The following is a 15,950-nucleotide window of genomic DNA, read 5'->3' as shown; positions in this document are numbered from 1 at the left end:
TTTCTCTAAGGCAAATCCCTTTGGCCCTCAATCATTTTGGTTGCTATCCTTCTGCATTCCCTCCAGTACCAGAACTAAATAAGCAAATCATCATCACTTAATACATCTAAAGTACCAAACGATGCAGTTCACAGGCACCAATGCAGATAACAGCACAGAGGAAAAGCAAAATTCCTGTTGATTTGAGCTCAGTGCACCACAGCCTCACCTGCCCATGAAGGGGCAGCAAGTGTCATTATGACTTCATTTAGAATAATGACTGTATCAAAGGAGTCAGAGAAACTGAGGATATGAAGATCAGTAGTGATACCCAGAAGACAGCAAGTCCCAGAAGAAAATCCTTAAAAGGAAATCAGAAAAAAAGTAGCCCAGTGTCCCAAATACCTTAGTTATAACTACAACTGAGCTGTCAATTTTTAGCAAATTCTCCCTCTTTTTTTTTTTCTTCTCTCTCTTAGTGGTGTTTGGTGAGTACTAGGATGTAATGCAATTCAGACATCAACAATCCAGCGTTATTGAAGACATCCAAGATTGCAAGCAAAGTACTCTATAAGACTCTTGTACTTCAATTATTATCAACAAGTTGAAAAGTCACCAAGCCATCTGTACTTCCAATCAACTGGCTGCAAAGTGGGGGCTTCCCACAACTCTCTCAAATTCCATACTTCACTAGAATGACTCACAAGAATACCACTATACTTATTGTAATTTGCTTATAAAGGACACAAATCAGAACCAAAGAAAAGATTATGGCGTAAGGTCTAGGACAGTCCTAAACACAAACATTCTGTATCTTCAGGATGCATCTCTCTCCCAACACATCAGTATAAGATTACCTACCAGGGAGCTCAAGCAAGATTGGAGGTCCAGTATTTTTAATGAGGTTTCATTATGTACACATGATTGATTAAATTATTAGCTATGGATTGAACTCAATCTCCAGCCCCTTTTCCCTCTCAGGTTGGGAGTCAGAAGCTGATAACACATGGCTCACAGCCCCAACTCTCTATAGTCATGTGATTGGTCTTTCCAGCATGGCCAGTCCTCGTCCTGAAACCATCTAGGAGTGAGTCACCACCACTCCCTCACAAAAATTTAGGTATGTGGTTCCATTTCTATCCCTTAGGAAATTTCAAGGGTTTATAAGGTCTCTCCCAGGAACCTAAGACAAAGACCTGACAAATTCTTTAGTATACAACAATGGGAGAGAGAAAGTGATAGCCACATTAATTCCTTTGGTAAAGTAATGTACTCTATTTGATCCAACAGAAAATATTTCATGTTACATGTCATTGACTAAAAACAAAGCAAAACAAAACAAAAGGTCATTTCCTATAGATAGCAGGGCACTGGAATGGATAAATTTTAGGGCCCTAAGTGCAGGTTGTAGGAGAACCCGTGAAATTCTGAGTTTTGTTTCAGAAGTACAACTGCTATCTCTAGCTTAGAACTTTGTAGCAAGCATCCACCAATGATTTATGCTTCAATGCCATTTGACAGGAAGAAGATCCCAAACTTTTAAGAGACTCATGATCTCCCAGCAGGTTTCAATGGAGAGCCATGATTGCCCCTTTCAAAATCCAAGCTGCCTTTAACCTCCCAGTAAGCAGTACTCAATGGAATCCTCTGGGTTGGTCAGAGGAAAGACCAACTCTGCCTTCATTTTTCCCTTAGAGGAAGTAAAAAGAAAATTAACTAAGAAATAAATCAGACTTTTCTACATTTTAAAAGGAGGCCTACCTTAATATTTCCCCAAAAGCAGGCATTCATAAAAAAAATGGTGTATGCATTCATTTAAATTGTCTATTATACTTATTGCACTTTAATAACATAGGTCTGTTTTTTTCTAATTCTTTTTTAAATTGTTGATGGACATTTATATTTTACTCATTTTTTAAATTTTTTTAATTGTAGATGGACACAATATCTTTGTTTATTTATTTAAATATGTGGTACTGAGAATAGAACCCAGTGTCTCACAAATGCTAGGCAAGTGCTCCACCACTGAGTCAATCCCCAGCCCCTAATTATTGCATTTTAATTTACAAATTAATGGGGTTGACTGTGACACTTCCATTCATGCACATTTCTCATATCCTGCTTTAATCCTAACCATCCTACCAACTATTCTCCCTTCCTTAATAGTCCCTCTTCTTCATTTTTTCCCTATATGAGAGAAAACATGCAATATTTGGCTTATGATTAACATGATGACTTCCAGCTACAACGATTTTTCTGCCAATGACATTATTTCAGTCTTCTTTGCAGCTGAATAACACATAATGTGTGTGTGTGTACGTATGTATGTATGTATGTATATACATACATACAGCATTTTCTTTATTCATTCGTTCATCTGTCAATGGGCACCTAGGCTGATTCCATTTCTTAGCTATTGTGCATAATACCACAGTAAACATGGGCACAAAGGTCTCTCTTTTGCGTGCTAACTTCATTTCCTTTGAGTATATAGCCAGGAGTGGTAGAGCTGAATCCTATGACAGTTTTATCTTTAGTTTTTTGAGAAACCTCCATACTCTTTTTCCATAGTGGCTGGGAATTCACATTCTCATCAACATGGTATAAGGGTTCTTTTCACCCACATTCTCATTGATATTTATTTATTTAGATATTTATTTATTTAGCCATCCTAAGTGGGATAAGATGGAATCTCAGTGAAGTTTGATTTGCAAGTCCCTAATGGCTAAAAATGTTGAGCATGTTTTCATGTTAAATGAATTTATTTTTAATTGTCAATAAAATACTCATTCTTTCTCTCAGCAGTAATTCTTAGGTCACTACTATGCAAGCCAGGCAGAGTCCTAGTGGTAGGACAGAGCGCACACTGTCATGACAGGATATTAAAACCAACAACAAAAATACAGTTCCAGGCAGCAATGAGGGATGTGAAGGCAAAGCAGGGTGGAAAGATAAGGGTGAAACATGAGGGAATGTTTGCTGTTTAGTTCAAGAAAACGCCCTGTGAGGAAGTGGCATGAGCAGATACCCCCATGAGGCAGTGAGAGAGCAGGCCATCCACAGAGGGATGGGGAAGAGCATTCAGGAACAAGAAACCACAAGTGCAAAGGCTGCTGGCGGCAGCAGGTCTGGCCTGTACAGGAACAAGGGCTCCAGAATGCCCAGCTGGAGACTGACAGCCCAAGGAGCCAGGGGTCAGGCTGAACAGGACTCTCTAGAACAGAATCCCGACCTTACCATCTGGAAAAGGAACATGGCCATGATGTTGGCAAAATCAAGCATTCCTCATCCCTCTTTTAAAGTGGGATGACACTGGGCACAGTGGCATGTGCTGATGATCCCCAAAGCTCCAGAGGCTGAGGCAGGAGGATCATGAGTTCAAAGCCAGCCTCAGCAACTCGGCAAAGCCGAAAGCAACTCAGCAAGACCCTGTCCCTAAATTAAAGAATTTTAAAAAGGGATGGGGAAGTGGCTCAGTGGTTAACACCCAGTACCAAAAATTTTTTAAAAATAAAATAAAGTGGGATGACTACACACGAAAGTCTGGAAAAACATGAATGTGACTCCAAAGGAAGACAGAAAAGACATTAGTTGATAAGAAGAGATTACTTCAGAAGGTGACTTCCAAGCCTCCATTCAGGGACTCATAAAAACCCCCAGGATCCAAAAATAATTCCTCTCATTTTCCAGCCTCCTACGCTACCAGACTGTAGGTTGAGCTTATCTGGCATCTACAGCGCGTCCTACCAGGCCTCCTCCTCTGGGGTTTCTAGGATAACCTCAGTTTGGTATACAATTTTCAAAGCCACTTTTTCATTTTTCTCTATAAAATATTGCCTCCAAACCTGTTTTTCCTTTGCTGTTTCTATCACTGAATATCCCAGACTGCCTAGGCAAACATTCTAGACCACCTTCACTTGTCTCCTATGATAAACTTAAAAAACCACCTTATCAGCCTTGGAGTGACAGACTGTCTCAAAATGAAATTCCACAGAGGTCAATCAAAAGGAACAGAACCAAAAGAAACATTTCACCATTTCTTTAAGGTTTTGGGCATGGAAACTAGCGCTTATTTTCATGGTTGGCATAACGCTTGTGACTAAAAGATGCAAACTACTGAGAAAAAACTCAAGATCAAACATTAAAATGCTGCAAATTCTTACAGCTGCACATATTAAGATATTCTATTTTTTAGCTCTGACATTTTAAACCACCCACTTCACTCTTATGGTTTATATTACCATCAGAAGCCTTCAATAAAATAAAACTTTATAGCAAACTATGATCTAATAGCCTAAACATGGAAAGAGAATCATGAGTTTAAGGTCCTTTGATTTGCCTTGGGTTCCCCATCTTAACTATGGGAAATCATTAGTTCTTTCTGCTTGAAGCCAACCTCCACTCTCTTACTAAACAGAATGATACAGTTAATAATTCCACAGGAGCTTCTTCTCAAAAGGAAAAGGAAAGGGGGTAAAATTAAAGAGCTAAGCACCTTTTAAATCAACCAAAGCCAATTTTAATTTATTTATTAATTAGGTATATATGATAGCAGAATGCATTTTGATTCATCATCACAAAGGCAGCACAACTTTTCATTTCTCTGGTTATACAAGATGTGGCATCACACCATATGTGCAGTCATACATGTACCTGGGGTAACGATGTTCATCTCATTCCACCATCTTTCCTGCCCCCATTCCCCTTCCCTCCCCTTTGCCAAATCAAAGTTCCTCCATTTTTCCCATTCTCCCCCTCCCCCCCTCCTTATGGATCAGCATCCACTTGTCAGAGAGAACATTCGGCCTTTAGATTTTTGGGGGGATTGGCTTACTTTGCTTAGCATGATATTCTCCAACTCTATAACCAAGGCCATTTTTCAGGGGAGAGTTATGGACATGGTGGGATTTGGTTCTGTGTCATTTCAGTGTCCACAGAGTAGCTTAATACATTCCTCCTGATTTCAAAGCTCCAAACAGAACATGACCAGTAAGGGATAAAGAAACAAAATTTAAAAATGGTTACTGCTGCAGATTAAGTTTCACAGATGTTTTGATTCTGCTTTACCATGATCTAAAAATATTCCTGCATGCTCTTGGACATGCTCTTAGGAAAAGATGGAATGTAAGATTTGATTAGAAATACAAATTCATCAGAATTCTAAATTCACCTGAAGGAATACAAAGAAATGACTATTTGTGTCTGTGAGAGTTTTACAAGAAAAACAAAGCCATCAGGAGTGATCCTGAAGAAGGGATTTACTATAGAGATCTGACCTTTCACAACAGTGGGAGCTGGTTAAATAACCCCAGGAAGTCTGATGCTTCTGTATCTAAAGGGGAGGCTGCAAGCCAGCAAGGTGGTCTCTCCACAAACGGGGGATGGGTACACCAGAAGTAGGGAAAACAAGGCTGAGCTGGAACTCACAGGATAAAGTGGGGTACATACCTGTGACCATTAAGACTCAACTTCAATGATGTGAATGGCTTGCAGAAAGGCTGGTGGTTCTCTTCTTCAAAGTGAAACACTGCACACACACACACACACACACACACAAACACACACACACACACACACACACACACATCTGACTGCAAGTAGCTGAAGGAGGAGCTCTGGAGAGTGCAGGAGGTGCTGTGGGCATGGCTGCAACTGAACACCACCATCAGAGCAGCCAGCACTTCTTCCACAATCTGCAAGAGGCCCCACAGCACCAAAACCTCATGTACATGAACCCTCTCAGCGTGATCATGACTACTTCACTTCACTTCTACCTTCTAAGTCCTGCAGAATTGTCTCCTGTGGACAGCCCTAATGCAGAATCATCCTGGGAAGGGAATTCTGGGAAACAGTACTAACTTTGCTAAACTGATGTAATACAAAACCACCAGGTCTTGGTAAAATGCCTTGATGTTTCACTGCCCTGTACCTCCACAACTGGTAACAGTAGATGCTCTGATAAGTCATTTCCTTGTTTCAACTTTAGCTCATTTCTTATGAGAAAAATTGTGATTAGTACCTTTACTACATAAGTATCTTAATTATTAATTAGTACATAAACACTTTTATAGTAAAAGCATTACACATCTAAGGATTATATTTATTCTTATGTGAATTTCTAGCTCTCAGTATGTGTGGCATACATCTGATGAACTGAAATTAACAAATTTACTTTGAATAAAAAGATACATTTAAATTCTACACTAGGAACAACTGTGAAGACAAAAATATAAGCTACATAGTGGGGAAAAAACATTTGCCAACAGCATACTTGACAAAGGACACGTACTTAGAATGTATAAAAAACTTTAAAACCCAGCACACACACACAAAAAAAAAAATCATTTAGAAAATGGACGTAAGACACAAGGGCACTTTTTGCCAAAGAGGAAATACAAAGGGCAAACAAGCACAAGAAAATATATGTAATAGTATTGGCCACTAAGAAAACAAAAACTAACTGTAGTGATATACTACTATCACTACAATAAGAAAAGGAGCAATAATACCAAGTGCTGGCAAGGAAGCAAGCAACTGACTTAGTCATTCACTGCTGGTAGAAATGTCTGGAAAACAGTTTGGCAGTTTCATAAAGAACCAAACATGCAACCTCCATACAATGATGTTGTACTCCTATATATTTCCTCCAGAGAAATACAAATTTATGTTTAAATTTATATAATTATATAAATTTATATAATTATAGCAAAACCTATAATTGCTTAGAGCAACTTCATTTTAAATATCCAAAACAACTTAGATGTCCTCAACAAATGAACAGTTAAATAAACAGTGGTATGTCTATGCAATGGAATACTACTGAATGGTTAAAAAGGAACAAACTACACACACATGCAACAATCTGAATAAAGCTCCAGAGACAGGTTGAATCAAAGAAAGCCAATCTCTAAAAATCATATCCTATATGATATAAACAATATTGAAATGGTAAAATTACAGAGGTGGAAAACTATTGGTTATTATGGATTAAAGTAGGGGGAGTTACGGATTTGGTGGTTGTTATAGATTAGGGGTTCATGGCTATGGTATGGACCCCTGTGATGGAACTGTTTTATATCTTGGCTGTGATGGTACTCTCAGAAATGTACAAATCTGAAAAAACTGCATAGTACTTAACAAAATTTAAAGAGTACATGTGAAACTGGTGAGAGGTGAATAAAAGTAGATGGTATCAATGTCAATTTCCTGGTTGTGCTATTCCACTTCAGTTACGTAAGATGTTACCATTGGGAGAAAATGGATAAGAAGTATATGGGATCTATATTACTACTTACAACTGCACAGGAATGTACAATTTTCTCAAAATAAAAATGTTTTCTTAATGAGTTTGAAGTCTCAAAGATATCTGCTCAAACAAGCATAATTTAAGATGTGGTTAAATGGTTTGCACATATTTAAAGAGCCACCTTAATTGTGTTTTCATCATCTACCTAAAATAAACATCATAAAGACATCGTTTTTGTTGTTGTTGTTGTTTAGGGTACTGGGGATTTAACTCAGGGGCACTCAACCACTGAGCCAAAGTCCCAGCCCTATTTTGTATTTTTTAGAGGCAGAATCTCACTGAGTTGCTCAGCTCCTAGCTGTTGCTAAGGCTAGCTTTGAACTCCTGATCCAATGTAAAGTGTCAAGGTCAATACTTGGTTCATACTGAATAGCTACTAAATGTGACTTTCTGCCCATCCTTGCAGCATTAAGAGTTGTGTGAGACTAAGTCACTGATGCTCTCCAGCTCTATGCTGTTGCACTAGGAGATGCCATTTCCCCCTGTGACTGTGTGAAGAAAGCTGTCTTATCTTATTTAAATCAATGCACGTGAATAAAGAAAGACTAGTTAATTTTCTCTTACTGAATAGGCACCTATCCATTTCCAACTAGCACCCTGTTGCTCTCTATGCAACTCAGTCTTTGTAAAAATGAAAAAATGTATATTTTATAGCAAGTAACAGTAAACAAAGAGCAATGAATCTTACATACCAAGCTGCCTTTTCCAATCAAATATTACTAGAAAGGAAAAGTTTCTTCACCTCTTTCCCCCTATTCTGCCAACCCCATTACTTCTCTTTATCAATGGCTTTGCCCCCTTACTTAGTCCCTTCCTCCATCCCTCTCTCCCCTGTCCCTGCCATCTCCACTGTGAATTTAAAATTTTTAGGAAGACCTGAAAACATTCTCCCCCACCTCCAGCAAGTGGATAAAGGAATTTAAACCTTCCTTTTTTTTTTAATGGAAAATGCTCAACCCAGGGACCAGGGCAGTGGTTTTTATAAGTCTAGTGTATCTCATACTTAAAATCTATCAACAATGCCCACATAATAAAATTAAGGTCCATCTAAAAGTGAAACATTTATATTTGGGCTATCTAAAGAAATTCTAAGAAATATTTGGAAAACCAGAGAGGGAGGAACTCTCTCAGTGGCTAAAGTTATCTTTCCATTGAAAACCACTACAACTTTTCAAGAGGTCAGTGTTTACAAATTATTCTCTCCAGAGTCAAATGTGTATTTTCTCACCCTCTTTAAAACATTAAACTTTCAGTGGAAGGATTAAGTCAGAAGCCCATGAATTGTTGCCAATTGCCATGGTTTCCTTTTCTAAGTCATCAGAGCCACCTGTCAAAGGAGACCTAGTCCAGCAGGCCAGAACAGGCTTTCAAACTCCAACCCAGTCTCAAATGATCATTACCATAAACCCCAGTTCCTATTACACCCGTTGGAAAACACTTAAAATGCTGATAATACCGAAACAATATTATTTCAACAGTTTCTGTCCGGCACATTGAAACAAGCTTAAGTGCTGAGCCAAATTATAAGGGGTGGAGTCATCAGCTAGTGATGTAGAAGATAGCACTTCTTTCAAATCAGCCCTTCTCTCCTTTCTGTACTAGCCCTCTTTTTAAATTCAAGAAAATACTCTCCTATACAATCCTGGTGTACTCTCGGTTCCCTTTACACTTATTCACACTAGATATGCTGAATCATGACTCTGGGGTTGTAAAAGAAAAACTATTTCAGCAGGGACCCCAAGATCCACGGGGGATTCCACATGTCTGCATTCCTTTGCTTTGCACCTCCTCAAGTCCATTTCCAGAGCTGCTTGGCAGACTGAAGAAGCTCTGGGAGCAGACAAGAGGGAGAAGGTCGGGGTGAGTGGCCTGAGGAGAATCTTCTCTCTCCCCTGCTTTTTCCCAAAACCTACGCAGTCCTAGCAGCTCAAGGCTCCCTCCTCCTCCCATCTTAATGCATTCCCAGAGGGGCTGACACACTCCTCCTGGGCAAAGCTACCCAACAGCTTCTGAGAAATTCCCAATTTGGAAGCATCGCCAGCACCGCCACCCCTCCAGAACCCAGTGGACCCGCGCTGGTCCCATTTGGCAGCCACCGGGCAAGGACTGGGGTGCAATGGGGCCTCATCAGTTGGCCCCTAGCCCGGCCCAGAGAAGCCCGCCGAGAGCGCACACACTTGAGAAACTCAATCCCAAGTCCCCAGCTCTAGCCTCCCGAACCGCCCCAGGAGCCCCGAGAAGCGAGAGCAGGACCCTAGCGCAGAGTAGTGTGGACAGGCTGGAGAAAACGGAGGCGTGGAGGGAAAGGGCGGCAAAAAAGAATGCCCGCCTAGCCAGTCCTGGAACTTCTCCTGGCCTGGAGAAGCAGTGAGATTCGGGGAAGGCGGCGGCAGCGAGCGCGAGGAGAGGGACTCACTTGAAGGTGAGGACGCACAGCGGCCGGTAGGACTTGTGGCTGGTGTTCTCGGCCATGCCCTTGCCCCAGAAGTCGTTGGTGAAGATGCCCCAGCGGAGCGGGGCGCCCGGCCGCACATCGGGGTTGTTCACGATCGCCCACACGTCGTCGTGCACGAACTCGCCCTGCAGGGAGCGGCCGTAGCACAGGCAGCTGGCCCCCGCCAGCAGCGCCGCGGCCCCGGCCGGCGCAAGCCCACAGCCCGGCCGCCGGGAGGGAGCGCGGTCCCCGCCGCCTCGGGCAGAGGTGGTCACCACCATCGCGCCGCCGCCTCCGCTGCTGCCCTGGCCTCTCCCGGGCGTCTGGCATCCTCCCCTGCGGGGGCCCGCGCGGCGTGCGGCGGCAGCCTGGAGGTGGGCTCCTGCATGGTGCGGCGGCAGCTGGACCAGCCGCGGGCGCCCCGCGCTCCGCCGCCGCCTGCGCCGCGGAGTTGGCCCAGCTGCAAATAAACAGCAGTCCCCCCGCCTCCCCGGGCCATCGCCACCTCCTCCGCCCCACTGCGCATGCCCGCTTGCTCTCGCCTCCGCCCCCCCACTCCCGGGACTCGAGCCGATTTCCCCCAACACCTGGCACCTACGTCCCCCTCCCTGGCTCTCTGCTGGGCTCAGCCCGCTGGCGCGCGCGACCCTGACGGCGAGAGTTCACGAATAGGTAAGCTGAGGTCGCGTCGCCGGGCCGCTTGGAAGGGCACCCCCGGGGACCTCCCGGTGATCCCAGCTCTGCACGCAGTCCCTCTGCCCCATCCATCTCTCCCGAGCCGGGTTAAGGAGGGCAGATCTGGCGGGCTTAGCAGGTGCGCAGCCTGCAACCCCATACCCACCCTCCGAAATAAAAGTGGCTGCCGCTTCCCGGGAACTTCCCAGCTTTTCAGCACCCAGGACAAGAGCTGCCGCGGCGCCCGAGAAACGCTCCGGGCCGGCTCTGCGCTCGCGTCCCGCCGCCCTCTCCGTCATCCCCCGCCGGGACTTTCCCTCCCGCCGGGCTCTCGGTCCTGCAGTCCCACCCTCCGGGAAACCGCTTCCAAAAACACCTTCCCAAAGCCAGGAGAAAGGGTGTCCCTGGCCAAGGACTTCCTGCCCGCCCTGCCCGGGTTTGTTCCGAGGCGCCAGGGCTGTTTTTTCTTTACCGCCCATTTCTCTGCCTGTGTTTATAAAAAGCCTTAGGTTCGATTTTTGATTTGGGTCTGGGAGATGACTTGGCTTCTGGAACATTTCTCCTCGCTTTAGATTTTACTTAAACTCTTAAGATAATTCGGGAGTTGCCGAGCAAATTACTTTTTCTTCCTTTCTAACTGGACCTCTTGGATCTGATTTTTTCCTGGTCTGTGATAATAAATTAAGTAAATACTTTTTAAAATAAATACTTTTCAAAAAAAATCAAACAATTCTTTTGCAGTGTTTGAACTATTCCTGCTCAGTCGATATGAATTTTTAAAAACTAGAGGAACACATACCCACAAAAACTGTGTATGAGGACTTTGGCATTAGCTTCTAAACAGCCTTTCTGAATAATTGTTCTCCTTTTTAAAATACTAATTATAAAGCATAAATGAATTTCATATCCCAGGGTGATGATTAGTAGAATTTCTACAAGGATCAATTTTCTGGTCAGTTGTAAACTTCAGCTATTTTACTGTTGAAGTCACCAGGATTTGACACATCCAGACAGAACACACTAAAATAAAATGTCACCATTTGGGGCTGGAATTGTGGCTCAGTGGTAGAGCGCTTGCCTGGCATATGTGAGGCATGTGGATCCTCAGCACCACATAAAAATAAAATAAATTAAATAAAGGTATTGTGTCCATCCACAACTTTTAAATTTTTTTAAAAAGTCACCATTTCATTCCTTTCCTTCCAAAATCCTTTTAAAATCTCATTGATCTGAAACTAATAATAGTAAAATACAAAGCAGAAATTGTTCTTCTCTCTGACCATTTGGTGGCTCTTTACTACACCAACTTTTTAAAATTTTAAGATGTATCTGAATGTTGAAAACTCACTGAATTAAGACAAACATATTCCAAGACAGAATATGGTTCACCCCTTTTCACTTTGTTTTTTGATTTTTTGTTTTGTTCTCTTTTGGTTTTGGTTACCTAAAATGAATGACTGAAAAATCCTAACCATTGATATTTTCATCCTTTCATCAAAACTTTTTGACCCTTGTTAACTTAAACATCCAGACCACATTTTATTTCCCCACACCACACAAAACAGCCCTTCCTATTCACTTAATAAAAATATATTGAGGTGTATACTTTGTGCAGCAATGTGCTCACCGAACAAAACTGCTTAATTATGGGGTAGGAGCCGGTTAACACCATAAAAGTGGAGCTTTCTAAGTTAAAAACTAAAAGGAATAGTGAAGTTGTCCTTGCAAAAATGATATTAGATATAACATTATTCTTACTAATAGGCCAAGATGTCAATCTTACCTATAATTAACAAGGAACTTCTAGAGATAATATCTTTACCCTATAGAATGACCCTAATAATAGATTTTTATAAACAGCAAACTTTTTCTCCTCCTTAAAATCACCTTTATAGAAGTCACATCCTTGCCCACTTCCTTAATCTGAGTTGTATTCTTTTTTAATTGAAAGAAGTATCAGAGGGGTCCATGAAAATGAAGAGTATTGAAGAAGCAGTGAGAGCCAAGAAAGGGGACGAGAGGGATCCTCAAGTCATGTTCCAGGTTTCTGAGCACAGAGTTGCCTGAAGCTTTCCTCCAGGTGCAGTGCCATCTCTATTCAGTTCAGATGATAAATTTTGGATTAACTCAAAATATATATGATCCCTGATGTACGATGGTTCTACTTAAACTCTTTCAACTTGAAGTTGGTGCAAAAGTGATATATTGTGGGAGGCCAACCATATGGGTGACAGAGTTACACTCCCCAGCTGGGTGCTGAGGCGCTCAGTCACAGAAATGGGTGTATCTTGCTACAGCCCCATGGGTGAAGCTATGCTCACCTGTTCCTTTGTAATATAACCCCTTGCCCTGTTTAGGACAGAATCTTCCATGGAAGTGCCTTGTGTATGTCCCCTTCTCTTACTGTGCCCTTGGGTGTGGCCTACCCAGGTGTCAGTCAACCTGCTGACAGTGGACATCATGAAGACAGACTCAGCCCCCTGAAACCTGACCCCTTGACTCATTTGAATAGCTTCTCCTCAATAAAAGGGGTCAGCCTGTGCTCTCACTCTCTCTCTGCAGACCCTTAAGGTTAGAGGAGCCGTCACAGCGACCCCAAAGAAAAAGGTATTTGTGTCTCTTGTGTGGTTATTTCATGCAGCCCAGTTAGCCCAGTTTAACTAGAGTGACCCCTGAGCCTTTTAGTCTCGAGAACAGAAACCCGGCAATACATATTCAGTAGAGTTCATACTTTGAATTTTGATTTTTATTTTTGATTCCAGTCAGCCACATAGTCAAATGGGTGAGCAACTGATATTCTAATATCAACTAAACTATTTGCAGCTAAAGTATGATGTTCGGTAGTTTGAGTGTGCTAATTGTTTTTCAACTTACATCTTCAATTTACTGTGCATTAATTGGGATATAGCTGGTTGTCAGGGAGCATCTATAGTGAGATATCTCAAGTCTTCTCAAGGACAAGCCAATAAATAAATACTTTTTAGAAAATCAAACAGTTCTTTTGCAGCCCCACCTTCCCTCATTTAATGCTCCTCTGTGTTACAGGAAAAAAAAAATTGAAAGTACTGATGTCAGAGACAGATTTACATTGGTATGCCAGCCCATGAAGATATCTACTTCTCTTTTAAGGTGTAAAGCACTCATCTTGACTAATAAAGGAGCCCAAAAGGAAATTAGATTTGATTCTTGTTACTTAGTCTCTGATTATTTTTAAAGGATTGGTAATTAGAGGAATACTACCTTATAAGACACCTTTGTCCACTCCGAGCAATTTAAAACATAAATTATTACAGAAGTGCCTCTCTGAGGCTCATACAGATTAAGTCACTCATGCAAATTAAATGGACCATATTCCTGAAAGAGATTATGACACAACTAAAAATAAATCAAGGGCAAGTAGGTATTTTAATAAAACAAATTTCAAATGACTCAAGACAATTTTTTTTTTTTGGCCAAACTTTAGTTGGGCTCCTTAACATTTTCCTAAGTCCTTGGAGAAGTTAGCCTTCCTGGTAAAATCCAACTGTGGCAAAGAACTCTCCACCCTTGTTATCTGGTCAGTGTTGGGTAGGATTCTTCATACTCCACCACTCCCCAGGTGATGTCTGACAACCCTGGCCTGTCTTAATGAAGAATCCTGTTAGGTCAGTTTAACAGATTCTTTATCCCTAATATTTTCTTTTAATAATTTTCCATCCATTGACTCACACTTTGTCTCTTGGTTGCAAATTTCTGCTTCCCCTTACCTATTCAAAGTTGAGCCCACTCTGTCGCCTCCACTTCAAGACCACAACAGTCCTGTTAAATTAAGTCTGCCTTGGGGCTGGGGTTGGGGCTCACTGTTAGAGTGCTTGCCTTGCATGTGTGAGGCACTGGGTTTGGTCCTCAGCACCACATAAAAGCAAACAGATAAAGGCATGTTGTCCATCTACAACTACAAAAAAAAAAAAAAATTAAGTCTGCCTTACTCTGCTTTAATGAGTATCAATGAGTAACTCTTTAATACTTTGATTGTACTTTTTTAGCCTAATGATACATACACCCTGTTCAGGTTTGTAAGTGATCGAGTGCAATGTAACAAAGGCAGAAATTCAGCAAAATGATTGGGAAAAATTTGTATTAAAAATAATTCTTTGTTATCTAATTATTTATATATTGCCTGTTCTTAAGGATATATTAAACAGAAAGAAGAATAAGAACATTCAAATTACCACACCACGCTCTGGGCCCATAGTACAATAGGCAACATGTGTTCAAAGAATCTGACCCAACATCTGGCAAGACAGGTGTGAGGTAGTTTGGGGTGCCAGATGGTTGGAGGGGATGGCTGTGGCCATCCCTGGGCCCAGACTTGTGGCAGAAATGTGGCAGCAGAAGTTGCAACCCAGGAACAGACAGAGGGGACTTCTTGAAAGAAAACTGGATCCTCCTTCCATCCCTGGATCCCATCTTTGGCATCTTCACAGAATAAAAAGAATATAAAAAATATCTGTGATCTTGCATTTCCTGTCACTAGACAATGAACTCTGTTTACACGTTAGTACAAGGTAGAGGCACATGTGTGTATATTGCAAGAAATCATATTTTGAGGGTGCAAGGGGGTGTCTTTTTCCTGTTACCCTTTTTTGATTCTTGGCTTGGGTCTGTCACAAAAGATAGAATAACAAGAAAAATATATAAATGTGTTTAATATATTCAATGTAAGTTTTACAAGATACAGGAGACTTCATGAGGAAATGAAGTTGGAAGGAAACAGTTAAAAAACCTGATTGCTTTTATACTAGGTTTGGTGAAGGATAAAGAGTCAGGGGAAAAGGTGTAGCACAAAAAGGTTATGAACTGAGAGAGTGAACAGGGGGAAGTTAGCAAGGCCTATTCAGATTCCTTTTGGTTCCCCCCAGCTTTGGAGATTAGGATACCTTCAGGTATATGGAGGTCACCCTTCATATTCTTCTTGAAATACCTTGAATCTTAATTGTCTCCCAAAGGTCTATGTGGCAGAAGCTTGTTCCCCAGGTTGGTGCTATTGGGAGGTGGCCTTTAAAAGGTGGGGCCTCATGGGAAGTTTTAGGTCACAGTGAGTATGCCATGGAAGGGATAATGGGACTGGGGTCCTTCCTCTTCCTGTCTTAGGCTTCCTAGCTATGAGGTGAGCAATTGTGCTCCTTCAGGTGCTCCCACCATGATGTGCTGCCTTGTCACAGGCCCAAAGCAGCAGGGTCTACTGATCATGCACCAGAACCTCCAAAACTGGAAACCAAAATAAACTTTTTCTCATTAAAGTTGATTACCTTGGGTGTTTGTTATAGTAATAGAAATCTTACTAACACATTGGTCTTTCTGACCTGCTTCAGGAAGTCCTTTTAGCACCTACTATTTCTTGAATTCCTGTAGTTTAAAATATTCAGTATCCCAAGTTGCCATATTTTGAGGTTATATCCTAAATACTATGAATAAAAAGGGCTTATTGGAATTCTCCAAGGAGTTTAGAATCTCAGGTTTTGAAAACTGCTATAACATTACAAAGTAAATATACACCGAATTAGAGATTAAATT

At 41.7% G+C, this 15,950-nt stretch overlaps 1 protein-coding gene across 1 annotated transcript in view; it reads right to left on the bottom strand.

Annotated features, from left to right (window-relative positions):
• LOC113175576 (transmembrane O-mannosyltransferase targeting cadherins 1) overlaps positions 1-10,142 on the bottom strand; it is a 268,687-nt gene extending 258,545 nt beyond the window's left edge. Inside the window, exon 1 of the mRNA XM_077798495.1 lies at positions 9,702-10,142. Coding sequence (XP_077654621.1) covers positions 9,702-10,000 — 299 coding nt within the window. The 5' untranslated portion in view covers positions 10,001-10,142. The remainder of the gene's footprint in view (positions 1-9,701) is intronic.
• Between the last annotated feature and the right edge of the window lie 5,808 nt (positions 10,143-15,950).

Source organism: Urocitellus parryii, chromosome 5 (genome assembly GCF_045843805.1).
Source record: "Urocitellus parryii isolate mUroPar1 chromosome 5, mUroPar1.hap1, whole genome shotgun sequence".
NCBI classification, from domain to species: domain Eukaryota; kingdom Metazoa; phylum Chordata; class Mammalia; order Rodentia; family Sciuridae; genus Urocitellus; species Urocitellus parryii.
This window is presented reverse-complemented; position numbering and strand designations above follow the sequence as displayed.